The following is a 27,922-nucleotide window of genomic DNA, read 5'->3' on the forward strand; positions in this document are numbered from 1 at the left end:
ATTTCATTTGTTCTAGGCATTGGCAGTGGTGGCAGCTCACGGTAGTCGCGAAATGCTAAACTCTTCCGCTTTTCGCTCGTCATTTAAGTCCGGAAGGGGGGGGGAGAGTGGCCCACCTGGAAAATGAGTAAAATATATATATATATATATATATATATATATATATATATTTCACACAAATACTTTCATTTCAGCCACAATAATATGTGTTAATTAATGCACGAACATGATAAATTCAAATTTAAGCAATGTTTTTTGATGGAACATCACTATTATTAGGAAAATGTGATTTGTTTGCCCCCTGGAGGAGAAAAATCCTGCGTCCATGTTCGTGCGTGTTGTTTGGTTTCGTTGTCGACTAGTCCTTCCTTCTTCTTCTTGTCCCTATCGCGAGAATGCAATTTTGGTCATATGTACCTATGTATGTACTGTGTTGTTGCCTACTCCCAATAGTTTTGTGGCTACTTAAGTCAATTTTCCACCATATATATCTAGACATAAACCACAAAGCAGTGTCTGCTGCCACGTTCTTTTTCTGCTGGAATCTCAGAAAATATGCGCGTGGCAGTAGACTCGGTCTTTGTTTTATCGTTATTTCATCATGCTATGTATGCAATTACGTCTGTAACACATACTGTGAAGTTGTAGCGATTACTTTCACAAAAATGTTTTAAGATTAGGTCCCTCAGCATTCTTCTAATAATAAACCTAAATGCTCTCGTAGTTAGGTTAGGTTCTGTTAGCATTAAAATAATATTGCTAAATGCTTTCTAAAGAAAAATATTCTAAATTGCCTGTACATTCATTCCCACTAATCATAAATTTGCATTTCTCTCGTCTTAATAAGTTCTTAAGATTTGTAACATCCTCTTAGCAGACGAATTACGTGGCAGCAGCAAATTTGACGCTTATTCTTAATGCTGACACGTGCGTGGCAGCAGACTCGGCCATAAAACATGTTGATTTGCTCAAATCAATGTTTCCAGGCCCAGAGAAAAGAAACTCCCGTACTGATTTTGGCTTCGCGAAATAATTTCCCGATATTTCGGGATCCGAAACAATCAAGAAATTCCAAATGATTGGGTTTTTAAAGTGATTAATTCTAGACGTTCTCTGCATTATAAGTTCCTGTGAATCGCTACTTTTATTCCAGAAATGCGAAAGCTTGAAGGATGAAATAATGTGAAAGGTTCGAGATTTTTCACAGTGTCGACGACAGGCTCGTAGTTAGAGGGGGCAGGGAGGGCAACTGCTCCCTGTGAAAAATACAGAACACATTCCTACCTGAAATTCTCAATATCTTTATAATTATAGACGGTGTTAAAGGAGGAGCTACTGCGGAGCATGCGCACTCGTCTGGTCCCCCTCGAGCATCCGGTTACGATTACGGTGCTATGGACGTTAATATGAAAGGGCAAAGTGGAGATTCTTTTACAAGGAAATAGCGTGTCAGCTGTGCAGCATAAGGTTGCACAGTTCGATCGGGAACAAATGTATTGAGTCAAGTATCACCATAGAATGGTATCACTTCGTAGGTTTCCGAAGGACGTAGAGACACGAAACCTGTTGATACAAGCAGAACGAGAAAGGATTGGTAGCTGGAAAGGATTTTTACGACTTGCATTTTGTTACAAGCATGTTGATCTTTTATCTGCGTATTGTGTTGTGCAGTGGTGTGCCCAAGGGGGGGTTGGTGGGGGTTATAACCCTTCCTTTTGGTCCAGTATTTCTGAAGAAAAGAACGTCAAAGGCAGGGAAATATGGCAAAATGACGACTGACTACTTAAAAAATGTACACATAAGCCCCCCTTTCGAAAATCGTGGGCACGCCACTGGTGTTGTGGTGAAAAACACGCCTCTTAGTGAGGTTTCAAACCCAAGCGACACGCGACAGCAGTGGTTCGTACCGAAGTGACAAGCGACACAGGCCCATTTAGTCTATAAATAAGCATTTACCGCTCATGGGAAATCAAGTCTCAGGCGGCACAATACACGCCATTGGGAATCTGAGCGACACGTGCAGCTTGTCGTGTCGCTTCGGTTCGAAAAATTTCATTCATCACTGAGGATTCACTTTATTTTAAGTGTCACAGAGATTACACACTGAAGCGACAAGCAACAGCCCCTTTACTCTAAAGGAAACAATTCACCTTGCATACGAGTACACCAGAGCGAGGCGACACCATGTATGGTAGGTACTGAGAAAACAACAGTCCAGTCCAAGCGACATGTACATTTTCTCGTGGTGAATTGGTTCGAAAGGAAGCTTTCAAACTGCAGCGATACGTGTCTCTTGGAAACCAACATTAAAAAATAAACAACACCTTCCGAACAACAAATTGCATGTATCGCTTGTCGCTCGGACTGCGCCGTTTTATCAATACCGTGAATTTTGTTACCCCGGCCTGTTAGTTGCGCAAGTGTAACTGGTGAATGGTTTGCTTTAGATCGAATGCTTCTGTGCGAAATCCTGATATCGCTTCTCGGTTCAGTCTGAAAACTCCCTTGTAGCTTGAAGTAAATTCGTGCAAGTGAAAGTGACATGCCATATCATAGGTTTTCCCTAAATCCCTCAGGCGGAAAGGCGACGTTGAAAGCACATATATTTACTAGCATTTATTATGTGTCATTACTTCTGCAGATTTGTTGGCAAAGATTCACTTAAGCATACTTTATAATATAATAATATCTTTAGTTTTATAGAATTATCTTTCCCTCACTTTTGCATTTACAAAATAATTGAATATATCTAAATGTTTGTCGTACGTGTACATGAGATACTTGTACGTACGTAGTGTGCTAAACAACTGGCGGCCACAAAGACACGTCATATTCTAATAATCTGCTCTGCAGTTGATCATCCGACGGATTCTAGACGTCCACTCCTTCATAGTAGAACTTTAACAAATACCTTTCTTGACTATCATCGCACAACTGATGAAAAAAAGCGCTCATTTCTTACTTCGTATGCCGGTGAATCTGCACTGGCAACAACGGGGACTGGCCTAAACCAGAAGTTCCGGGGGGACCCGGCAAGACCTTACCAATGTTTATGTTTACATTTTTAACACGGTCTATATCATGTGTTACTCTAGCAACACAACAAAGACACTTATTCATTTTGTGATTTATTAGGGTGTATGGGATTCTGTATAATGTGGTATCATGATTGGGGGGAGGAGGGAATTCCCTTTTCAGATTCAGACTTCGGAATTTCGCAATTTTCAGTATCTACAACAGTTGTGACATTTTGAGTAGTCTTGTATTAAAGGTGCCTAAAGGAGTCGGGTGCTTTTCTTGAATGTGTTGCTATGAACTTGGAACTGCTTAAATTTTTGCTTCATGTGGTAGAGAGAGGGAGTGGATATTTTATTTTTGTTACTTATTCCAGGCGGCCAAGGGGACTTGCAGGGGGCAATTGCACTCCTCCATTTCAAATTTTATACAAATAAAAATACATTTCGTAAAATATTCTTGCTTGCTTCGTTCGCATTGTCTGCTATCCTTATAGTCCAAGTTCAGAGCGGGGTGGCGGGAGTCGGCCCTGGGAGCCAAACGATCTATATGAAAAAAAAAATGTTAAAATGCCATGGCGACCCGTAAAATTATTTGCACCCTATTAAAACAATTTCTCTCTATGAAACGTAATATGAAATGTTAATGATGGCACTGTAATCCAAGAAGTCATTGATCAATCAAGGGATTCCTATTTCTTGTGTCAAAATGTGTATTTCAACTATAATATAATACAATTCACACAATATTTTGCAAAATGGTTAACGTAACCAGTAGGCAAACATTGTCTCTAGTGATGATAGAGTCTCCCCTTTGAAGGAAATAGAGTCTGTGGTGGACTAAGGGACCCATGCTTTAATGTTTTAGCAAGTACAAAAAATGTATTACAAATTGTTACACAATTCATCAAAGTGTAGATAATATGTAACCATTATTATTTAATTAATTCGATTTTTCTTGCATAACACAACACAATGGTGTTGTTGGATTTACTTTAGGTGGCGTGCCCAGGATTTTCGAAAGGGTGGGGTTATGTCTACATTTTTAAGTAGTCATTCCTCATTTTGCCATATTTTCCTGCCTTTGACGTTATTTTTTTAAAAAAACATTGGACCAAAAGGGGGGGGTATAACCCACCACTAGTCCCCCCTTGGGCACGCCACTTATTTTTTGGCAATCTGGAAAGATCATTATCGAAATATTGCTATTTGATGTTGCTCGAAGTTTTTATTGTTCGTTGCAGTTTCAAGATATCATCCACTCTTTTGGGGGAGGGGGCAAGTGCCTCTGTGTACCATGCTGTATCTGCCAATGCGACACAATATATTAAGAAATTGCCCCCTCTAGGATTGACTTTACCACCCCACCCCCCCCTTACAAAGAATTCCTGGCTACGGGGCTGGTCGACGTCGAGAAATTTCAAACATTACCATACCGAAAGTTTTCAGACATATTTTGGTTAGTACATTTTAAAGCTGCTCTGTGCAGATTCAAAGTAGTATTTGGTGATAGGGCAATGTAAGGGGCTCAGATTAGGGGTCAGTGAAGGTAAGGGAAAATGGGGCGATGACCCTACCCGAAAAATTTGCCCATCTAACAAAAAAACTAGTTTTTTTTTCTTTTTTGCTGGTTTAAATCCAAACATGCAGATATTTTGTGGTATATTCTAAATATCACTACTCCCCTAATTTTTTCTGGTCGTGTCATAGGGGAAAAAATCAATCCTCCAATCCTATTAATGCCCTTATTGGTGCTGGACAGGTTACCATGTTGGAAATGATGGTTATCAGACTGGCTGTGGTAACTCTTGCCTTGCCTTCATGTCACCGAAGCAGGTCTCCTGTCCAGACTACTAGACAAGGTGGAGCCTTGGCCACCACTAACTAATCCTCCAAAGTATTCTGTTTCCTCTTCCACTTTGAGCTCTCACTGCTCATATTGGCATTTTCCCAAATACACCCTGCGTTCGGAGACTACTGACATGGCCACATAGTAAAAATGCGCTACCCTGAAGACAGAAACAGAACCAGTCCATGGAATCTTGTTATGTATATTAAACCATGTACACTGGTAAAAAGTCCAAACCATTGAACATGAATATGTGGACAGTTAGTTTTGAATTACTGGGAATTAACATCTCTGCTTTCTGATTTTGATTATATGCAAATAAAAGGTGGTTAAATTCATGACTTACCAAGAATGAAAATTATGAACAGATCATTTTATCCACTTTTGTGGTGTATTACCTCCTTTACTGCTGGTAAACCAACATTTTTCACACATAGAAGTTGTCGGACTTCTGTTTTTGTTTTACTTGCATAACTGAATTGGTGTTTTATATCTAATTACAGTGAGACTGCTAAATCCAGGCATAGTAACCGCTTTTATGTTATGGCAGTAACCCTGTTTTGCAGCATTTCCCTACGAAGAAACTTGCGGTCAAACAACCAATTAGGCCTAGCGCTTTAGCAAGAGATGACAACATTATTAACCCCCCTCCCCAAAGCAGCCGGCAGGGAAACAGAATTTTGTCCTGTGCTCTGATTGCACACCGGATCCTGGCTTGACTCGAGAATAATATATACAATAAATAATTGTTATTGTTATTGATTTGGTGTTTTAAGTCCACTTTATGCACAATAAAGTTAATCAGGACTGGATCTACAGTTTAAAGAGGGATCCGAACCACTGTGCCAAATGCCTCCACAGGGTATTGAACTCCCCTTGATTACAAGGCAATGACACTACCACTGCACCATCATGGAGGCTCCTGTACAATAAATAAGAATTGTTGCAGTGAAGCAGGTCAAAACTTCAGACTATGCCTCTGATCCACTTGTGATCACTTTCAGGCAACAATCAAAGTTTTGTGTTTTGTGGTATTCGGTGCATGGAGGGGGTGCAAGACAATGGTATATACATCTATTTTGACCATGTTATTAAGCTATCATTGAAGCAATTTTCATCCATTCTCAAGGTGGAGTTCATGGTGAAATTCTCATACATTTTTTTAAAAAAATTCTTTGGCTCCAGAAACAATTTCTTTGAGGGTTCAAAATGTCATAAAATTGTATGTTTTCAAGTAACTTCTCTTATCCCTCAAGAGAAATGCAATTTTCAAAGAATTCGAACAACTGAGTGAGCGGCAATGAAGTCTTGATGTAATGAATGCATGATTCCAATTCTTTTAGGTTAAGTGTTTCGGAAAACTTACTGTATTTCCTTAACCAAATGTCTTAAGAATAGTAAAAAAATCATTTTTTGTAAGGAGCACATGAGGGACAAATTGAAAATTTGAAGAAAACCTGAGATGGTGGGTTAAATATTTGTATGATTTGACATGGTTCTTGGAGGAATCAAAGTATCAACGTTCATTTTTAACACATTAAACGCAGGTAGAATGATTTAGTTTTGTGATGAGGATTTTTCAGAAAACAGTATTGGGGAGCACATGTCTAGTTACAAATTTTTCCAGTAAATCCTCTCCTGCGATAAGCAGTGAATTTGCTTGACAATTCTTTCGGCAGGGATGTTGTCCAGAAGGTCATCAAAGGTCACATGTTTCACCATGGAATAAACCTTCATTTTCTTCATTATTACGTATAACTAAATTAGCTGTCTGATATCATCTGATGCGATCAAAATTACATTTGTATCATATTGTATTAACTCACATGCATCAATAAATAGCAAGTGCTATCAACATACTCCTTGCCCTTTTCCACTCGCAAAACCAGAGGTCGATTATGTCTGTTGAAACAATTAGTTGATTTTTTTTAAAAATATTGATTGATTACTTATATATTGGGAGAGAAAGCACTTGGAACATAATAAGTTCCCATTATAAATGATTCAGAAACACTTTAGACATCTCCTCCCATCTCCTTTACTGTGATTCTCCCAACAATAACAATAAAGATAGATACCCTGAGGTTTACTTGTTCATTAACTTCATTGTATATTTCCACTCTTGATAATATTTCATATCTATCAGTTAGCTCGTGGATGTCTTCCCATGCTTTCCTGTTCAGTAACTGTTTAACCTTGGATTACACAAGTTATTTTTTGTGACATACAAAGGCACGTGCTCCGGCATGCAGATTAAGGCATCAGGCTTTGGGTTTGCGCTACAGGATGCACACTGGTTCGAGTCTCCTGTGGAAAAGCGTAACAACTTTTCTCCTGAGATTTCGGCCAGTGTACGAGACCGGTGGCCATCCATCATCATGAGGAAATTGGAGAGCTACGAATGAGTAGCATAACCTGGTAATGGAAAGTTACATCAACAACTGGGGGTTTGTCGTGCTGACCACATATCACCCTATAACTGGTTGGATATCTCCCCACCTCTGGTGGGTAGATACGCCTTGGGCCTCAAGGTCTGTTGCATCATGGGTAATTACATAGACACATGGGGTACACATGCCTCCCAACAATTTAACTATCTTTAAGGTATGAAATACGCCGTGAATTATACTGCGCACATGCACTGAACATTCTTTCTTCTAAGATCACCTGCAATTTTTTGCAGCACTTTCTAAGTGCCGTAACATTATAAAGTTAACGTCAGTCATCCTTGGGAGACAGTTGTCCCCCTTGTGCATAAATACATAACAACTGAAGCAGTGCCACGTTCAGTTTTCGTCGCGTGATCACTTTCATGTTCACTTTTATCACTAACACATACCTATGTATGCTACAATTCCTATGTACCTACGTGTCCTCTCCTTCTTCACTAACCCACTTCCACATAACATCTGAATATGCTGTGTGCTCTGTCTTTCTACACTTTGATAGTTTTCTTGTTCCATATGAAGTCCACCAAGCATGCGACCGACTTTAACTTTATAATATTGCGTAGCTTAGATGTGCAACAGAACAACACATCTGAGCTTAGAACAAAGACAAAGAAAGAATGCTCAGCACTGGTACCCCATGTGCCTAACGGAAGGTTAAGGAACTCAACATTTATTTGCCTATATTCTATTGTGTGTATTTTATATATGGTAAACTGTTACTCATATATTTGTGCAAATTGGAAAGTATAGTCACAAATTAGTGTGGTAAATTTGTATTTTTATTAAACCAAAACCTCAATATGCTGACCAAGGCAGATATTTATTTTATTCTAAAAATACAAATGTATTTGGTACAGAGTCTGAAGACGTCCTTGCTAGAAGGTTGAAAAGTAACGTTTAGTTTATGTTTTAGAATAAAATAAATTTCTGCCTTGGTCAGCATATTGAGGTTTTGGTTATTATGGAAACAAGGCTTAATGGTGGTATTTTTAATGTTGGGGGAGAGTTGTTTATTATAACATGGTCAATTAATGTTTAATTTGTGGTTATTCTGGTTTGTTCAAATGAATTTTTCTATAGTTCGATTGCTTTTAGTACATCCGTGTAATGTCTACTGTTAAATTTTCTTTCAATAGGTCAATATAAACTATTTTTATGATTTGATCAGTTTATCGAACTTGTTTTAAAATAAATCAAGGAATATATTTCTATGTTACTGTTTGGAGATTTATACACTACTATTATAATTCAGGTACTCACGTTTTCCGCAAAGCTGTTTTTAAGTTATTTTCTATTAATTTCAGTAGCCACTGCCACCATCCTCGTTAGAATTCGTTGTGTCGTTGCTTGGATCGTTTCTGCTGTTTCTTCCTAATCGCTGCTAGGTGTGCTGTTGTCGCCTGTAATCTGCGTATGTGTCGTCTGCTGTTCACTGGTGTTAATTGCTGCAGTAAGGAAGCCAGGCATGGTGTGCCTGACAGTGGCGTATACTGGGTTAAGAACCTGTGCTATCGCACCATATCATAGTGTTCGAATGGACAAAAATTTGCTGGTGGGGGTGTTTCTGTTCTTTAACTCATTTGGGGTGGTGGGTTGAAGTGATGTGACTGTGATTAAAAATATATACCTCACAAATAAAACATGGAGGAAAGGATTTCAAGAATTTTATTGCATAAATAAGAGGCCCATATTGTGAAATATTATGTAGGCCTATATACGAGAATAAAAATAAAATTACAACCTACCTATTTTCACGATTTTAAGTTCGGGTACTCCTTGTTGGCGCAGCTGTAACGTCGTTGCCTGGAAATTAAGAGTTTCGATGCATGGTGGTTTAGATACCACTTTAACTGTAGGTCCGATCCCCATTAGCTTATTTGTTCATAAAGTGGACATACAAGAAAAATCCACAACAGTTTAGAGCTTATCGTCATTCGTAAGCCAAATAGACAGCTTGTTAATTATGTCCCTCATTTCAGTTCACTACACAACACAGCACACATCATTCACAAAAATACAATCCACTCACTACTGTATTCACACGCTGCCTCTAAATAAATTCCAAGCACCAAGACCACTCGACGCGATCTAGACTAGAACTGCTCCTTATCATTTCGGTAATTTTTAGATGCACTCATAAACCATTCCCGCTCAACCAACAATTTTCTACTCCCCACTGTATCTCTAATTGTTTGAAGGTCAACGACCTTTTTTTCAACTCGCCTGCAAGCATTCAATGATGTTCTTGTCCCTGCCACATGACCCACTTCCCCTTGCCTGTGATAATTTGTCTTCAAAATTTTTCCCATTTCTGGGAAAATTATTTGGTCTAGGAATTAATTCGTGCACCTGGACAAGAGATGGCGTAACGAGCGTATCGTCCCACAGTTCCGTGTAGCCACACATGCGTTGAAAACTCCTAGCGTGCATCGTTCGTAGTATAGGGCAGTTGATTGACGCGTCAACAACAGCATTTTGTAGTCAACTGAACATGGCACAGTTCGTGCCAGATAAAGTGTTTTTGCGGGGTGTTCTGCTTCATTACTTTAACATGCAGAAAAGTGCTACCGAAAGTCATCGTATTTTGGTGGAAATGTATGGTGACCATGCGCTAGCTGAGCGAACGTATCAGAAGTGGTTTGCAACGGTTTAGAAGTGGTGATTTCGGCCTGGAAGACCAAGAGCGACCTGGACAGCCAAATAAATTTGAAGACGAAGAATTGAGAGCATTGCTCGATCAGGATTCGTGTCAAACGCAGGAAGAACTTGCAGAAGCATTAGGCGTTGATCAAACAACAGTTTCCAAATGCCTCAAAGCCATGGGAATGATTCAAAAGATGTCACATTGGGTTCCACATGAATTGAAAGACAGAGACGTTGAAAGACGAAAAACCATTTGCGAATTGCTGCTTCAAAGACAGAAAAGAAAGGAGTTTTTGCATCGCATTGTTACTGGCGATGAGAAGTGGATCCATTATGAGAACTCGAAAAGAAAAAAGGCATGGGTGAAGCCAGGTGAACCAGGTCCATCACAACCGGAACGAGATATTCACTGTGCAAAGGTAATGCTGTGCATATGGTGGGATATGAAAAGTGTGGTGTACTATGAGCTGCTGCAACCAGGTGAAACTATTAATGGAGAACATTATCGACGACAATTAATGCGTTTGAAGCAAGCTCTGGCCAGGAAACGACCAGAATGGGAGAACAGACATGATAAACTTATTTTTCAACATGATAACGCTCGCCCACATGTCGCAAAACCGGTCAAAACCTATTTAGAAAATGTCGGATGGGAAGTTTTACCCCACCCGCCGTATTCACCAGACGTTGCTCCTTCAGACTATTACTTGTTCGATTGCATGAATAACGATTTGATTGGACAGCGGTTCACTTCATCAGCAGATATCGAAAAATGGGTCTCTGACTGGATCGCTTCAAAGGATGAGGACTTCTTTCCCCACGGAATCCGTAACTTGCCTGACAGATGGGCGAAAGTGGTGGTTCGCGATGGACAATATTTTTCGTAAGGTATTTATGTATTTTGTGTTTGAACTACAGCTTCAATGTGTGCGTAACAACCGCACGAATTAATTCCTAGACCAAATACATGCTGGGAAAAATTGGTTTGCAACATTGACCCAGACTGTTGAGGAAGTTCAGAGGGTTTTTTTCCCCGCCATATGCAACCTTGTTCTCTCTTCTGTAACAGTTTTGCTCCACAATTCCCCGATCCTGGGGAAATTACATGCTGGGAAAAATTGGTTTGCAACATTGATCGGAGCCCTGTCAAGGTTGCCCGTCACCCCCGTGGAGTTGCTCGCCGGCGCTGGGCCAGCCATCTCGTGAATTCAAAGAAAGCGGGCATTGTTTCCAACTTCTAAGAAATCAGGTTCATCTTCTTATTGAAATGAACAATTTTTTGCATATTTTCTGATAGATATTTTTTCTGTATTTTATTCATTGAGTCTGGGCTTCGCAGATAGCCTAGATAGCCCCGAATATACGCCTCTGGTGCCTGACCACTATCTATGTTGAGTTCATGGTTGTAGTGCATGATGGCATGTGTTTTTTAAAATTTTTGTGTCTATGAGAGTGTGTGCTTTGTATTTGACATGTACTTTTTCAATTTTATGGTTGTGGAATTTGATATGCTTTGCAAGTCTGGTGGTGGGTTGGGTAACACTGGTGAACAGCAGACAACACATACACAGACATACAGGCGACAACAGCACACCTAGCAGCGATTTAGGAAGGAACAGCAGAAACATGCCAAGCAATGACACAACGAATTCCAATGAGGATGGTGGCAGTGGCTACCGAAATTAATAGAAAATAACTTGAAATCAGCTTCGCAGGAAACGTGATTACCTGAATTATCTATTACCGCGTCTCTCATTCCCAAAGTATGAACTACTATTATGTTAACACCACTTACTTCCAGTACAATTTTAATGCAGTAGTTGTCAAAAGTAGTTAGCTTTTTGATATTTTGTATGTCACTTTTTATAAAGATACCCACCCCTGCGATGGAAATGAGGGGGGCATCTGTGCTCCTGAAATTTTGTAAAATCCCAGAAATTCAACATAGAGTATTACTTATATGCAAGAATTAGGTTATATAGAAGGAGATGATATTTTCGTTTACTGTCCATGGACTTAGAGGTATCAACATTCAGAAGTTAATTCTATTGTACAAGTTCTGATAATGTACCAGTCACAGAAGGGCTTAGGACTAATGAATATAAATAGGATTATCTACTTCATAGCAGGCAGAGTTACTAGATTATGAAAAATTAAAACTGAACCTCAAGTATCTTTAACATACAAATTTTATATACACATTTGCTTACATCACACACTACAAAAATGTTACACTACTGTCAGCTTGATTGGAGTCGATTGTATAAAATAACTTTCTCCTTGCTAATGTTCCTCTCTGCCTCATCTTTCTCCCAGCTAAATGGTCTGATGTCTGGCCACTTTCTTCTATCAGGTGAAATACCCAGCTTCCCTGTAAGTAAAGTTACTTAATTTTAAATAATTTCCTTCTACCACATGTCCCATTCCAGGGGATGGAGATATACATACTAATGTGGATTATCTTTCTTAAACACATCAAATGCAGCAAAATATTGTTAAATATAGAACTTACTAAGACACAAAAGGAGCCATGATGGTCTAGTCGGTAGGGTGTCTGACTGCCATGTTGGAGACCCATGTTCAATTCCTGGGATGGGTGATCTAAGGTCGGAATTTTTCCAGTATTGTCCCCGCATAAAGTGGCTCTGGGCCTTATCTACCCTCAATTAAATGGGTACCTGGGGGCAAACTTGGAAGGGAAGGGGGTTGGGAAGGCAGTTAGAACATGGTGCCGATCATATCACCTCCATCACCAAGATCAAAAGAATGTGTGGGACCCTTCCACAACATCCCCCTATATATGCCTCATGGCATGTGTAAAGTATGTGGGGAACTTTAAGGTTTTTTTTCTCCACACAAAAAAGAACAAGTGCGAGGAGTGACCTTGTAGGGATGCAGTTTAGTCAACCTATTTGGTTACCATTCTCGTCTCTAGCGCAAGCAGTGCCAGGTTCAATTTCTAGTGCGAGTTACTTGAAAGCCATGGTAGTGGACTCTGGTTCGAAAGCCAGAAAACAGCAATGGGACATGATGCACTGACCCCATCACATATACAGGGGTGCTCACACAACCATTGTAATCAAAATTTCCAGGAAGGGGGGGGGGATTTTTCCTTAAATTAACAAAATTCAGCATGTATATTTATCTTACAAAAAAGTTTGCACCTTGGTACCACGCCAGTGCGATGTGGTAGGGGAGAGGGAATCAGAATATTTTTCCTTAGTAATGCGTTTACTTTATTTAGTTCCAAAACATGCAATTTTACAGCAGACAGTTACATCTGTTTATTCTTTTAATAGGAAACATTACAGAGATGATATTCATACTGCATCATCAATGTTTAAAATCTTTAGCATAAGAACAGGTCGCTAAAAGAACGGGGGTGGCCAACGGACAAGCTTCAAAAACACTTTGTACCATATGGACAGGTCGTAAAAATAGTCTGTAGCATAAGGACATGTTGCTAAAAGAACAGGTCGCCAAAGGACAAGTCTCAAAAACAATAAATAGCATATGGACAGGATAAAAAAAGACTGGGTAGCATATGGAAATATCGCTAAAAGTACAGGGTCGCCAAAGGACAAGTCTCAAAAGCACTTTGTACCACATGGAAAGGTCGTAAAACTAGTCGGTAGCATAAGCACACATTGCTAAAAGAAAGAGTCGCCAAAGGACAAGTCTCAAAAACAATGAATAGCATATGGACAGGTAGAAAAGAGACTGGGTAGCATATGGAGAGATCGATAAAAGAAAGGGTCGCCAAATGACAAGTCTCAAAAATACCTTGTGCCATATGGACAGTTCGTAAAAAGACTTGGTAGCATGTGGACAGGTCGCTAAAAGAATGGGTGGCCAAAGTACAAGTCTCAAAAACAGGACAAGGCTCAAAAACAAAGAACAGCATATGGACAGGTTGAAAAAAGACTGGGTAGCATATCGAAAGATCGCTAAAAAGATGAGTCGCCAAAGGACAAGTCTTGAAAACACTTTGTACCACATAGACAGGTCGTAAAACTAGTCGGTAGCATAAGCACACCTTGCTAAAAGAACAAGTAGCCAAAGACAAGTCTCAAAAGGACTTTGTAGCATAAGGATAGGTCGCTAAGGGAACGGGTCGCCAAAGGACAAATTTCAAGAAAACGGTGTAGCGGCAGGTCGTGAAAAAACTGAGTCACCGAACGACAGGCCGTTAAAAGAAGAGGTCGCTGTAGGACAGGCCTTTAAAAGACTGGGTTGCAAAAGGACAAGTCTCACAAACACTATGTACCATAAGGACAATCGTAAAAATAGTCAGAAGCATAAGGACACGTTGCTAAAACAACGGTTGCCAAAGGACAAGTCTCAAAAATAATTTGAACCATATGGAAAGTTCGTAAAAAGACTGCATAGCAAGCGAACAGGTTGCTAAAGGAACGGGTGGCAAAAGGACAAGTCTCAAAAATACTTTATGCAATTTGGACAGTTCGTAAACAGACTGGGTAGCATGTGGACATGTTGCTAAAAGAACGGGTCACCAAACGACAAGTCTCAAAAACAATGAATAGCATATGGACAGAATAAAAAAGACTGGGTAGCATATGGAGAGATCGCTAAAAGAACGGGTTGCCAAAGGACAAGTCTCGAAAGCACTTTGTACCACATGGAAAGGTCGTAAAACTAGTCAGTAGCATAAGCACATATTGCTAAAAGAACGAGTCGCCAAATTACAAGTCTCAAAAACAATGAATAGCATATGGACAGGTAGAAAAGAGACTGGGTAGGATTTGGAGAGATCGCTAAAAGAACGGGTCGCCAAAGGACAAGTGTAAAAAGTACTTTGTGTCATATGAACAGTTCGTAAAAAGACTGGGTAGCAAGTGGACAGGTCGCTAAAAGAAAGGGTGGCCAAAGTACAAGACTCAAAAACGCCTTGTGCCATATGGACCGGTTGTAAAAATAGTCTGTAGCATAAGGAAATGTAGCTAAAAAAAACGGGTCGCCAAAGGACAAGTCTCAAAAAGACTTTATAGCATAGGGATAGGTTGCTAAGAGAACGGGTCACCAAAGGACAAATTTCAAGAAAACAGTGTAGCGGCAGTTCGCAAAAAACACTGGGTCACCGAAAGACAGGCCGTTAAAAGAAGAGGTCGCTGTAGGACAAGCCTTTAAAAGACTGGGTCGCAGAAGGACAAGTCTCACAAACACTATGTACCATATGGACAATCGTAAAAATAGTTGGAAGCATAAGGACACGTTGCTAAAAGAACGGGTTGCCAAAGGACAAGACTCAAAAATAATTTGAACCATATGCACAGTTCGTAAAAAGACTGCATAGCATGTGGACAGGTTGCTAAAGGAACGGGTGGCAAAAGGACAAGTCGCAAAAAAACTGGGTCAGCTAAAGACAGGTCGTTAAAAGAAGAGGTCGCTGTAGGACAGGTCTCAAAAAGACTGTGTAGCGTATGGAAAGGCCGCAATAAGACTGGGTCACAGAAATACAGGCTGCTAAAACAACAGGTTGCCAAAGAAAAAGTCTCACAAACACTTTGTACCATATGGAAAGGTCGTGAAAACAGTCGGCAGCATAAGGACACGTTGCTAAAAGAACCAAAGGGACAAGTCTCAAAAACAGTGGGTTGCCCAACCACAGGTCGCCAAAGGAGAAGTCTCAAAAAGATTGTATAGCATATGGACACATCGCTTAAAGAGCGGGTCATTAAAGGACAAGTCTTAAAACAAATTGCACAGTCAACGGCAAAGAAAACGAAAGGCAAATTGTCCATTACAATATTCATTGCACTTCATACCACACCCTTCCTTGTTTTAAGGAATGAATTTATGTTCATACATAGCAGATGTTGCCCTCTGCCTATTGATGTATTTCATGATCATCACATTCTGGAAAACGGACTGAATGAAAATAGTGATGGACAATTTGCCTATTATTTCTTTCGCCGTTGGGTATACCATATGGACAGGTCGTAAAAATAGCTTGTAACATGAGGACTTGTTGCTAAAAAAAACGCCAAAGGACAAGTCTCAAAAACAATGAGTAGCATATGGAAAGGAAGCAAAAAGACCGGGCAGCATAAGGATAGGTCATTAAGAGAACAGGTCGCCAGAGGACAAGTTTCAAGAAAACAGTGTAGACGCAGATCGCAAAAAAACTGGGTCACCGAAAGACAGGCTGTAGAACAGATCGATAAAAGAACGGTCGCTGTAGGACAGACCATTAAAACATCGGTCACCGTAGGACAGACCTTTAAAACAATGGTCGCCGTAGGACAGACCGTTAAAACAACGGTCGCTGTAGGACAGACAGTTAAAACAACGGCCGCCGTAGGACAGATCGTGAAAACAACGGTCGCCAGAGAACAGATTGTTAAAACAACGGTCGCCATAGAACAGACCGTTAAAACAATGGTAACCATAGAACAGACAATTAAAACAACTGTCACCTTACGACAGACCGTTAAAAAAATGGCCACCATACAACAGACCATTAAAAGAACAGTCGCCACAGGCAGACCTTTAAAACAACGAGTCACCATGGGACGAGCCACTACAAGAATGTGTCAGCAAACAACAAGTCTCAAAAACACTGTGTAGCACAAGGACTGGTCGCTAAAGGAACGGCTTTCCAAAGACTAAGTCTCAAAAAATATGGGATTCACAATCACAGATTGCAAAAAGAACAGAGCACCAAAGGACAAGTGTCAGAAATACTGTTTAGCATAAGGACAGGTCGCTTGAAGAACGGGTGACCAAACCACAAGTCTCAAAAAGATTGCGTACCTTATGGACAGGTTGTAAAATTAGTCTGTAGAATAAGGACAGGTCACTAAAAGAACGGATCACCAATGGACAAGTCTCAAAAACACTTTCTACCATATGGACAATCGTAAAGATAGTCTGTAGCATAAAGACACCTTGTTAAAAGACCAGGTTTCCAAAGAACAAGTCTCAAAAACACTTTGTACCATATGGACAGGTTGCAAAAAGACTGGGTATCATAGGGACAGATCGCTAAAAGAACGGCATAAAGGCACCTTGCAAAAAGACCAGGTTTCCAAAGGACAAGTCTCGAAAGCACTTTCTGCTACATAGAAAGGTCGTAAAACTAGTCTAGTAACATAAGCACACACTGGTAAACGAACGATTCGCAAAAGACAAGTCTCAAGAACAAATGAACACCATATGGACAGGTAGAAAAGAGACTGGGTAGCATATAGAGGGATCGCTAAAACAACGGGTCGACAAAGGACAAGTCTCAAAAACACTTTGTACCATATGGACTGGTTGTAAAAATAGTCTGTAGGATATGTTGCTAAAAGAACGGGTCGCCAAAGGACAGGTCTCAAAAACAAAGAACAGCATATGGACAGGTTGAAAAAAGACTGGGTAGCATATCGAAGGATAGCTAAAACGACGGGTCGCCAAAGGACAAGTCTCGAAAACACATTGTACCACATAGACAGGTCGTAAAACTAGTCGGTAGCATAAGAACACTTTGCTAAAAGAACAGGTAGCCAAAGACAAGTCTCAAAAACATTTTATAGCATAAGTATAGGTCGCTGAAAAAACAGTTCGCCAACGAACAAATTTCAAAAAAAAAATTGTAGCGGCAAAAAACTGGGTCAGCTAAAGACAAACCGTTAAAAGAAGAGGTCACTGTAGGACAAGCCTTTAAAAAACTGGGTCGCAGAAGGACAAGTCTCACAAACACTATGTACCATATGGACAATCGTAAAAATAGTCGGAAGCATAAGGACACATTGCTAAAACAACGGGTTGCCAAAGGACAAGTCTCAAAAATAATTTGAACCATATGGACAGTTCATAAAAAGACTGCATAGCATGTGGACAGGTTGCTAAAGGAACGGGTGGCCAAAGGACAAGTCTCAAAAATACTTGTGCCATATCGAAAATTTCGTAAAAAGACTGGATAGCATGTGGACAGGTCACTAAAAGAACGGATGGCTAGTATACAATTCTCAAAAACACTTTGTACCATATGGACAGGTCGTAAAAATAGTCTGTAGCATAAGGACACGTTGCTAAACCAACGGGTTGCCAAAGGACAAGCCTCAAAAATAATTTGAACCATATGGACAGTTCGTAAAAAGACTGCATAGCATGTGGACAGGTCGCTAAAGTAACGGGTGGCCAAAGGACAAGTCTCAAAAATACTTTATGCCATATGATTGATTGATTGATTTAGTTTATTTTACTTTACGTTTTGTGCCTCTAGGAAAATTTGCGAAGATGGGAATGAGTGATGAAATTGATGAATGGACATTCACAAACAAGCCAGACCGGGATTCGAACCCGGGACACTTGGCATCGCAGCGCGATGTGCTAACCACTCGGCCACAGGGTCAGGCTTTATGCCATATGGACAGTTCGTAAAAAGACTGGGTAGCATTTGGACATGTTGCTAAAAGAACGGGTCGCCAACGAAAAGTCTCAAAAACAATGAATAGCATATGGACAGAATAAAAAAAAGACTGGGTAGCATATAAAGAGACCGCTAAAAGAACGGGTTGCCAAAGGACAAGTCTCGAAAGCACTTTGTACCACATGGAAAGGTCGTAAAACTAGTCTGTAGAATACGCACACATTGCTAAAAGAACGAGTCGCAAAATTACAATTCTCAAAAACAATGAATAGCATATGGACAGGTAGAAAAGAGACTGGGTAGGATATGGAGAGATCGCTAAAAGAACGGGTCACCAAAGGACAAGTCTCAAAAATACTTTGTGGCATATGGACAGTTCGTAAAAAGACTGGGTAGCATGTGGACAGGTTGCTAAAACAAAGGGTGGCCAAAGTACAAGTCTCAAAAACACTTTGTACCATATGGACAGTTCGTAAAAATAAGTCTGTAGCATAAGGACATGTTGCTAAAAGAACGGGTCGCCAAAGGACAAGTCTCAAAAAGACTGTGTAGCGTATGGAAAGGCTGCAATAAGACTGGGTCACAGAAATACAGGCTGCTAAAACAACAGGTCGCCAAAGAACAAATCTCACAAACACTTTGTACCATATGGACAGGTCGTGAAAACAGTCGGCAGCATAAGGACACATTGCTAAAATAACCAAAGGGACAAGTCTCAAAAACAATGAGTAGCATTTGGAAAGGAAGCAAAAAGACCGGGCAGCATAACAATAGGTCACTAATAGAACGGGTCGCCAGAGGACAAGTTTCAAAAAAACAGTGTAGACGCAGAGCGCAAAAAAACTGGGTCACCGAAAGACAGGCTGTAGAACAGACAGTTAAAAGAACGGTCGCTGTAGGACAGACCATTAAAACAACGGTCACCGTAGGACAGACCATTAAAACAAAGGTCGCCGTATGACAGACCGTTAAAACAATGGTTGCCGTAGGACAGACTGTTAAAACAATGGTTGCCATAGAAAAGACTGTTAAAACAATGGTCACCTTACGACAGACCGTTAAAACAACTGACACCGTACGACAGACCGTTAAAACAACGGTCACCGTAGGACAGACTGTTAAAACAAAAAGTCACCATGGGACGAGCCACTACAAGAATGTGTCAGCAAACAACAAGTCTCAAAAACACTGTGTAGCACAAGGACTGGTCGCTAAAGGAATGGCTCTCCAAAGACCAAGTCTAAAAAAATATGGGCTTCACAATCACAGATCGCCAAAAGAACGGATCAACAAAGGACAAGTGTCAGAAATACTGTTTAGCATAAGGACAGGTTGCTTAAAGAACGGGTGACCAAACCACAAGTCTCAAAAAGACTGCGTACCTTATGGACAGGTTGTAAAATTAGTCTGTAGAATAAGGACAGGTCACTAAAAGAACGAGTCACCAATGCACAAGTCTCAAAAACACTTTCTACCATATGGACTATTGTAAAGATAGTCTGTAGCATAAAGACACCTTGTTAAAAGACCAGGTTTCCAAAAAACAAGTCTCAAAAACACTTTGTACCATATGGACAGGTTTTAAAAGACTGGGTATCATAGGGACAGATCGATAAAAGAACGGGTCGCCAATGGACAAGTCTCAAAAACACTTTCTACCATATGGACAATCGTAAATATAGTCTGTAGCATAAATGCACTTTGCTAAAAGACCAGGTTTCCAAACGACAAGTCTCGAAAGCACTTTCTGCTACATGGACAGGACGTAAAACTAGTCGAGTAACATAAGCACACACTGCTAAACGAACAAATCGCCAAAGGACAAGTCTCAAAAACAAATGAATACCATATGGACAGGTAGAAAAGAGACTGGGTAGCATATAGAGAGATCGCTAAAACAACGGGTCGCCAAAAGACAAGTCTCAAAAAACCTTGTACCATATGGACTGCTTGTAAAAATAGTCTGTAACGTAAGGACATGTTGCTAAAAGAACGGGTCGCCAAAGGACAGGTTTCAAAAACAAAGAACAGCATATGGACAGGTTGAAAAAAGTTTGGGTAGCATATCGAAAGATCGCTAAAACGACGGGTCGCCAGAGGACAAGTCTCGAAAATACATTGTACCACATAGACAGGTCGTAAAACTAGTTGGTAGCATAAGAACACTTTGCTAAAAGAACAGGTAGTCAAAGACAAGTCTCAAAAACATTTTATAGCATAAGGATAGGTCGCTGAAAAAACAGGTCGCCAAAGAACAAATTTCAAAAAAAAAAAATGTAGCGGCAAAAAAACTGGATCAGCTAAAGACAAACCGTTAAAAGAAGAAGTCACTGTAGGACAGGCCTTTAAAAGACTGGGTCGCAGAAGGACAAGTCTCACAAACACTATGTACCATATGGACAATCGTAAAAATAGTCGGAAGCATAAGGACACATTGCTAAAACAACGGGTTGCCAAAGGACAAGTCTCAAAAATAATTTGAACCATATGGACAGTTCGTAAAAAGACTGCATAGCAAGTAGACAGGTTGCTAAAGGAACAGGTGGCCAAAGGACAAGTCTCAAAAATACTTGTGCCATATGGACAATTTCGTAAAAAGACTGGATACCATGTGGACAGGTCACTAAAAGAACGGATGGCTAGTATACAATTCTCAAAAACACTTTGTACCATATGGACCGGTCGTAAAAATAATCTGTAGCATAAGGAGACATCTTGCTAAAAGAACCAAAGGGACAAGTTTCAAAAACAGTGGGTTGCCGAACGACAGGTCGCAAAAGGAGAAGTCCCAGAAAGATTGTATAGCATATGGACACATCGCTAGAAGAACGGGTCGTTAAAGGACAAGTCTCAAAAACAAATTGTACAGTCAATGGCAAAGAAAATGAAAGGCAAATTGTCCATTACAATTTTCATTGCGCTTCATATCACACCCTTTCTTGTTTTTAGGAATGAATTTATGCTCATACATAGCAGTTGTTGCCCTCTGCCTATTGATGTCTTTCATGATCATCACATTCTGGAAAACGGACTGAATGAAAATAGTCATGGACAACTTGCCTATTATTTATTTCGCCGTTGGGTATACCATATGGACAGGTTGTAAAAATAACTTGTAACATAAGGTCATGTTGCTAAAAAACGCCAAAGGACAAGTCTCAAAAACAATGAAACAATGGAAAGGAAGCAAAAAGACCGGGCAGCATAATGATAGGTCACTAAGAGAACAAGTTTCAAGAAAACAGTGTAGCGGCAGGTTGCAAAAAAACTAGGTCACCGAAAGACAGGCTGTTAAAAGAAGAGGTCGCTGTAGGACAGGCCTTTAAAAGACTGGGTCGCAGAAGGACAAGTCTCACAAACACTATGTACAATATGGACAATCGTAAAAATAGTCGGAAGCATAAGGACACATTGCTAAAACAACGGGTTGCCAAAGGACAAGTCTCAAAAATAATTTGAACCATATGGACAGTTCGTAAAAAGACTGCATAGCATGTGGACAGGTCGCTAAAGTAACGGGAGGCCTAAGGACGAGTCTCAAAAATACTTTGTGCCATATGGACAGTTCGTAAAAGGCTGGGTAGCATGTAGACATGTTGCTAAAAGAACGGGTCGCCAAAGGACAAGTCTCAAAAACAATGATTATCATATGGATAGGATAAAAAAGACTGGGTAGCATATGGAGAGATCGCTAAAAGAACGGGTTACCAAAGGACAAGTCTCGAAAGCACTTTGTACCACATGGAAAGGTCGTAAAACTAGTCGGTAGCATAAGCACACATTGCTAAATGAACGAGTCGCCAAAGGACATGTCTCAAAAACAATGAATAGCATATGGACAGGTAGAAAAGAGACTGGGTAGGATATGGAGAGATCGCTAAAAGAACAGGTCGCCAAAGGACAAGTCTCAAAAATACTTTGTGCCATATGGAGAGTTCGTAAAAAGACTGGGTAGCATGTGGACAGGTCCTTAAAAGAAAAGGTGGTCAAAGTACAAGTCTCAAAAACACTTTGTACCATATGGACAGGTCGTAAAAATAGTCTGCAGCATAACGACATGTTGCTAAAAGAACGAGTCGCCAAAGGACAAGGCTCAAAAACAAAGAATAGCATATGGACAGGTTGAAAATGACTGGGTAGCATAGCGAAAAATCACTAAAAAGACGAGACGCCGAAGTACAAGTCTCACAAACACTTTGTACCATATGGACAGGTCGTGAAAACAGTCGGCAGCATAAGAACACGTTGCTAAAAGAACCAAAGAGACAAGTCTCAAAAACAGTGGGTTGCCGAACGACAGGTCGCCAAAGGAGAAGTCTCAGAAAAATTGTATAGCATATGGACACATCGCTAGAAGAACGGGTCGTTAAAGGAAAAGTCTCAAAAACAAATTGTACAGTCAACTGCAAAGAAAATGAAAGGCAAATTGTCCATTACAATTTTCATTGCACTTCATACCACACCCTTTCTTGTTTTAAGGAATGAATTTATGTTCATACATAGCAGATGTTCCCCTCTGCCTATTGATGTCTCTCATGATCATCACATTCCGGAAAACGGACTGAATGAAAATAGTCATGGACAACTTGCCTATTATTTCTTTTGCCGTTGGGTATACCATATGGACAGGTCGTAAAAATAGCTTGTAACATAAGGACATGTTGCTAAAAAACACCAAAGGACAAGTCTCAAAAACAATAAAACAATGGAAAGGAAGCAAAAAGACCGGGCATCATAAGGATAGGTCACTAAGAAAACGGGTCGCCAGAGGACAAGTTTCAAGAAAACAGTGTAGATGCAGATCGCAAGAAACTGGGTCACCGAAAGACAGGCCATAGAAAAGACCGTTAAAAGAACGGTCGCTTTAGGACAGACCGTTAAAACAACGGTCGCTGTAGGACAGACAGTTAAAACAAGGGTCGGTGTAGGACAGACAGTTAAAACAAGGGTCACCGTAGGACAGACCGTTAAAACAATGGTCACCATAGGACAGACCGTTAAAACAACGGTCACCGTAGGACAGACCATTAAAACAACGGTCGCCGTAGGACAGACCATTAAAACAACGGTCGCCGTAGGACAGACCATTAAAACAACGGTCGCCGTAGGAATGACCGTTAAAAAAACGGTTAAAACCGTTAAAACAACAAGTCACCATGGGATGAACCAATACAAGAATGTGTCAGTAAACGACAAGTCTCAAAACACTGTGTAGCACAAGGGCAGGTCGCTAAAGGAACGGGTCTCCAAAGACCAAGTCTGAAAAAATAAAGGATTAAACACCACAGATCCCAAAAAGAATGGATCACCAAAGAAAAAATTTCAGAAATACTGTTTAGCATAACGACCGGTCGCTTAAAGAACGGGTGGCCAAACCACAAGTCTCAGAAAGACTGCGTACCTTATGGACAGGTTGCAAAACTAGTCTGTAGAATAAGGACAGGTCACTGACCGAAGGGGTCGCCAATGGACAAGTCTCAAAAACACTTCTACCATACGGACAATCGTAAAGGTAGTCTGTAGCATAAAGACACCTTGTTAAAAGACCAGGTTTCCAAAGAACAAGTCTCAAAAACACTTTGTACCATCTGGACAGGTTGTAAAAAGACTAAGTAACATAGGGACAGATCGCTAAAAGAATGGGTCGCCGATGGAAAAGTCTCAAAAACACTTTCTACCATATGGACAATTGTAAAAATAGTCGGAAGCATAAGGACACATTGCTAAAACAACGGGTTGCCAAAGGACAAGTCTCACAAATAATTTGAACCATATGGACAGTTCGTAAAAAGACTGCATAGCATGTGGACAGGCCGCTAAAGTAACGGGAGGCCCAAGGACAAGTCTCAAAAATACTTTGTGCCATATGGACAGTTCGTAAAAAGACTGGGTAGCATGTAGACATGTTGCTAAAAGAACGGGTCGCCAAAGGACAAGTCTCAAAAACAATGATTATCCTACGGATAGGATAAAAAAGACTGGGTAGCATATGGAGAGATCGCTAAAAGAACGGGTTATCAAAGGACAAGTCTCGAAAGGACTTTGTACCACATGGAAAGGTCGTAAAACTAGTCGGTAGCATAAGCACACATTGCTAAATGAACGAGTCGCCAAAGGACATGTCTCAAAAACAATGAATAGCATATGGACAGGTAGAAAAGAGAATGGGTGGGATATGGAGAGATCGCTAAAAGAACGGGTCGCCAAAGGACAAGTCTCAAAAATACTTTGTGCCATATGGAGAGTTCGTAAAAAGACTGGGTAGCATGTGGACAGGTCCTTAAAAGAAAAGGTGGTCAAGTACAAGTCTCAAAAACACTTTATACCATATGGACGGGTCGTAAAAATAGTCTGCAGCATAACAACATGTTGCTAAAAGAACGAGTCGCCAAAGGACAAGGCTCAAAAACAAAGAACAGCATATGGACAGGTTGAAAAAAGACTGGGTAGCATATCGAAAGATCGCTAAAAAGACGAGATGCCAAAGTACAAGTCTCGAAAACACTTTGTACCACATAGACAGGTCGTAATATTAGTCGGTAGCATAAGCACACTTTGCTAAAAGAACGGGTAGCCAAAGACAAGTCTCAAAAACACTTTATAGCATAAGGATAGGTCGCTAACAAAACGGGTCGCCAAAGGACAAATTTCAAAAAAAAAATTGTAGGGGCAGGACGCAAAAAAACTGGGTGAGCTAAAGACAGGCCGTTAAAAGAAGAGGTCACTGTAAGACAGGCTTTTAAAAGACTGGGTCGCAGAAGGACAAGTCTCACAAAAACTATGTACCATATGGACAATCGTAAAAATAGTCGGAAGCATAAGGACACGTTGCTAAAACAACAGCTTGCCAAAGGACAAGTCTCAAAAATAATTTGAACCATATGGACAGTTCGTAAAAAGACTGCATAGCATGTGGACAGGTTGCTAAAGGAACGGGTGGCCAAACCACAAGTCTCAAAAAGACTGCGTACCTTATGAACAGTTTGCAAAACTAGTCTGTAGAATAAGGACAGATCACTGACCGAAGGGGTCGCCAATGGACAAGTCTCAAAAACACTTCTACCATATGGACAATCGTAAAGGTAGTCTGTAGCATAAAGACACTTGCTAAAATACCAGGTTTCCAAAGAACAAGTCTCAAAAACACTTTTTGTACCATCTGGACAGGTTGTCAAAAGACTAAGTAACATAGGGACATATCGCTAAAAGAATGGGTCGCCGATGGAAAAGTCTCAAAAACACTTTCTACCATATGGACAATTGTAAAAATAGTCGGAAGTATAAGGACACATTGCTAAAACAACGGGTTGCCAAAGGACAAATCTCACAAATAATTTGAACCATATGGACAGTTCGTAAAAAGACTGCATAGCATGTGGACAGGCCGCTAAAGTAACGGGAGGCCAAAGGACAAGTCTCAAAAATACTTTGTGCCATATGGACAGTTCGTAAAAAGACTGGGTAGCATGTAGACATGTTGCTAAAAGAACGGGTCGCCAAAGAACAAGTCTCAAAAACAATCATTATCATACGGATAGGATAAAAAAGACTGCGTAGCATATGGAGAGATCGCTAAAAGAACGGGTTACCAAAGGACAAGTCTCGAAAGCACTTTGTACCACATGGAAAGGTCGTAAAACTAGTCGGTAGCATAAGCACACATTGCTAAATGAACGAGTCGCCAAAGGACATGTCTCAAAAACAATGAATAGCATATGGACAGGTAGAAAAGAGAATGGGTGGGATATGGAGAGATCGCTAAAAGAACGGGTCGCCAAAGGACAAGTCTCAAAAATACTTTGTGCCATATGGAGAGTTCGTAAAAAGACTGGGTAGCATGTGGACAGGTCCTTAAAAGAAAAGGTGGTCAAGTACAAGTCTCAAAAACACTTTATACCATATGGACAGGTCGTAAAAATAGTCTGCAGCATAACAACATGTTGCTAAAAGAACGAGTCGCCAAAGGACAAGGCTCAAAAACAAAGAACAGCATATGGACAGGTTGAAAAAAGACTGGGTAGCATATCGAAAGATCGCTAAAAAGACGAGACGCCAAAGTACAAGTCTCGAAAACACTTTGTACCACATAGACAGGTCGTAATATTAGTCGGTAGCATAAGCACACTTTGCTAAAAGAACGGGTAGCCAAAGACAAGTCTCAAAAACACTTTATAGCATAAGGATAGGTCGCTAACAAAACGGGTCGCCAAAGGACAAATTTCAAAAAAAAAATTGTAGGGGCAGGACGCAAAAAAACTGGGTGAGCTAAAGACAGGCCGTTAAAAGAAGAGGTCACTGTAAGACAGGCTTTTAAAAGACTGGGTCGCAGAAGGACAAGTCTCACAAACACTATGTACCATATGGACAATCGTAAAAATAGTCGGAAGCATAAGGACACGTTGCTAAAACAACAGCTTGCCAAAGGACAAGTCTCAAAAATAATTTGAACCATATGGTCAGTTCGTAAAAAGACTGCATAGCATGTGGACAGGTTGCTAAAGGAACGGGTGGCCAAAGGACAAGTCTCAAAAATACTTGTGCCATATGGACAATTTCGTAAAAAGACTGGAGAGCATGTGCACAGGTCACTAAAAAAACGGATAGCCAGTATACAATTGTCAAAAACACTTTGTACCATATGGACAAGTCGTAAAAATAGTCTGTAGCATAAGGACATGTTTCTAAAAGAACGGGTCACCAAAGAACAAGTCTCAAAAAGACTGTGTAGAGTATGGAAAGGCCGCAATAAGACTGGGTCACAGAAGTACAGGCTGCTAAAACAGCAGGTCGCCAAAGAACATGTCTCACAAACACTTTGTACCATATGGACAGGTCGTGAAAACAGTCGGTAGCATAAGGACATGTTGCCAAAAAAACCAAAGCGACAAGTCTCAAAAACAGTGGGATGCCCAACCACAGGTCGCCAAAGGAGAAGTCTAAGAAAGATTGTATAGCATATGGACACATCGCTAGAAGAACGGGTCGTTAAAGGAAAAGTCTCAAAAACAAATTGTACAGTCAACGGCAAAGAAAATGAAAGGCAAATTGTCCATTACAATTTTCATTGCGCTTCATACCACACCCTTTCTTGTTTTAAGGAATGAATTTATGTTCATACATAGCAGATGTTGCCCTCTGCCTATTGATGTCTTTCATGATCATCACATTCTGGAAAACGGACTGAATGAAAATAGTCATGGACAACTTGCATATTATTTCTTTCGCCGTTGGGTATACCATATGCACAGGTCGTAAAAATAGCTTGTAACATAAGGACATGTTGCTAAAAAACGACAAAGGACAAGTCTCAAAAACAATGAAACAATGGAAAGGAAGCAAAAAGACCGGACAGCATAAGGATCGGTCCCTAAGAGAACGGGTCGCCAGAGGACAAGTTTCAAGAAAACAGTGTAGACGCAGATCACAAGAAACTGGGTCACCAAACGACAGGCCATAGAACAGACCGTTAAAACAACGGTGACCGTAGCACAGACCGTTAAAACAACGGTCACCGTAGGACAGACCATTAAAACAACGGTCGCCATAGGACAGACATTTAAAACAACAGTTGCCATAGGACAGACCGTTA

At 40.4% G+C, this 27,922-nt stretch overlaps 1 protein-coding gene across 5 annotated transcripts in view; it reads right to left on the reverse strand.

The window, feature by feature from the left end:
* Nucleotides 1–12,127: 12,127 nt before the first annotated feature.
* MetRS-m (Methionyl-tRNA synthetase, mitochondrial) overlaps nt 12,128–27,922 on the reverse strand; it is a 67,053-nt gene continuing 51,258 nt past the window's right edge. For all 5 annotated transcript variants that reach the window (XM_083126766.1, XM_083126764.1, XM_083126767.1 and 2 more), the window contains exon 9: nt 12,128–12,327. In XM_083126766.1, the coding sequence (XP_082982892.1) occupies nt 12,197–12,327 (131 nt within the window). In that variant the 3' untranslated portion in view covers nt 12,128–12,196. The remainder of the gene's footprint in view (nt 12,328–27,922) is intronic.

Source organism: Lepisma saccharinum, chromosome 8, assembly GCF_977018435.1.
Source record: "Lepisma saccharinum chromosome 8, izLepSacc3.1, whole genome shotgun sequence".
In the NCBI taxonomy this organism is placed as follows: Eukaryota; Metazoa; Arthropoda; class Insecta; order Zygentoma; family Lepismatidae; genus Lepisma; species Lepisma saccharinum.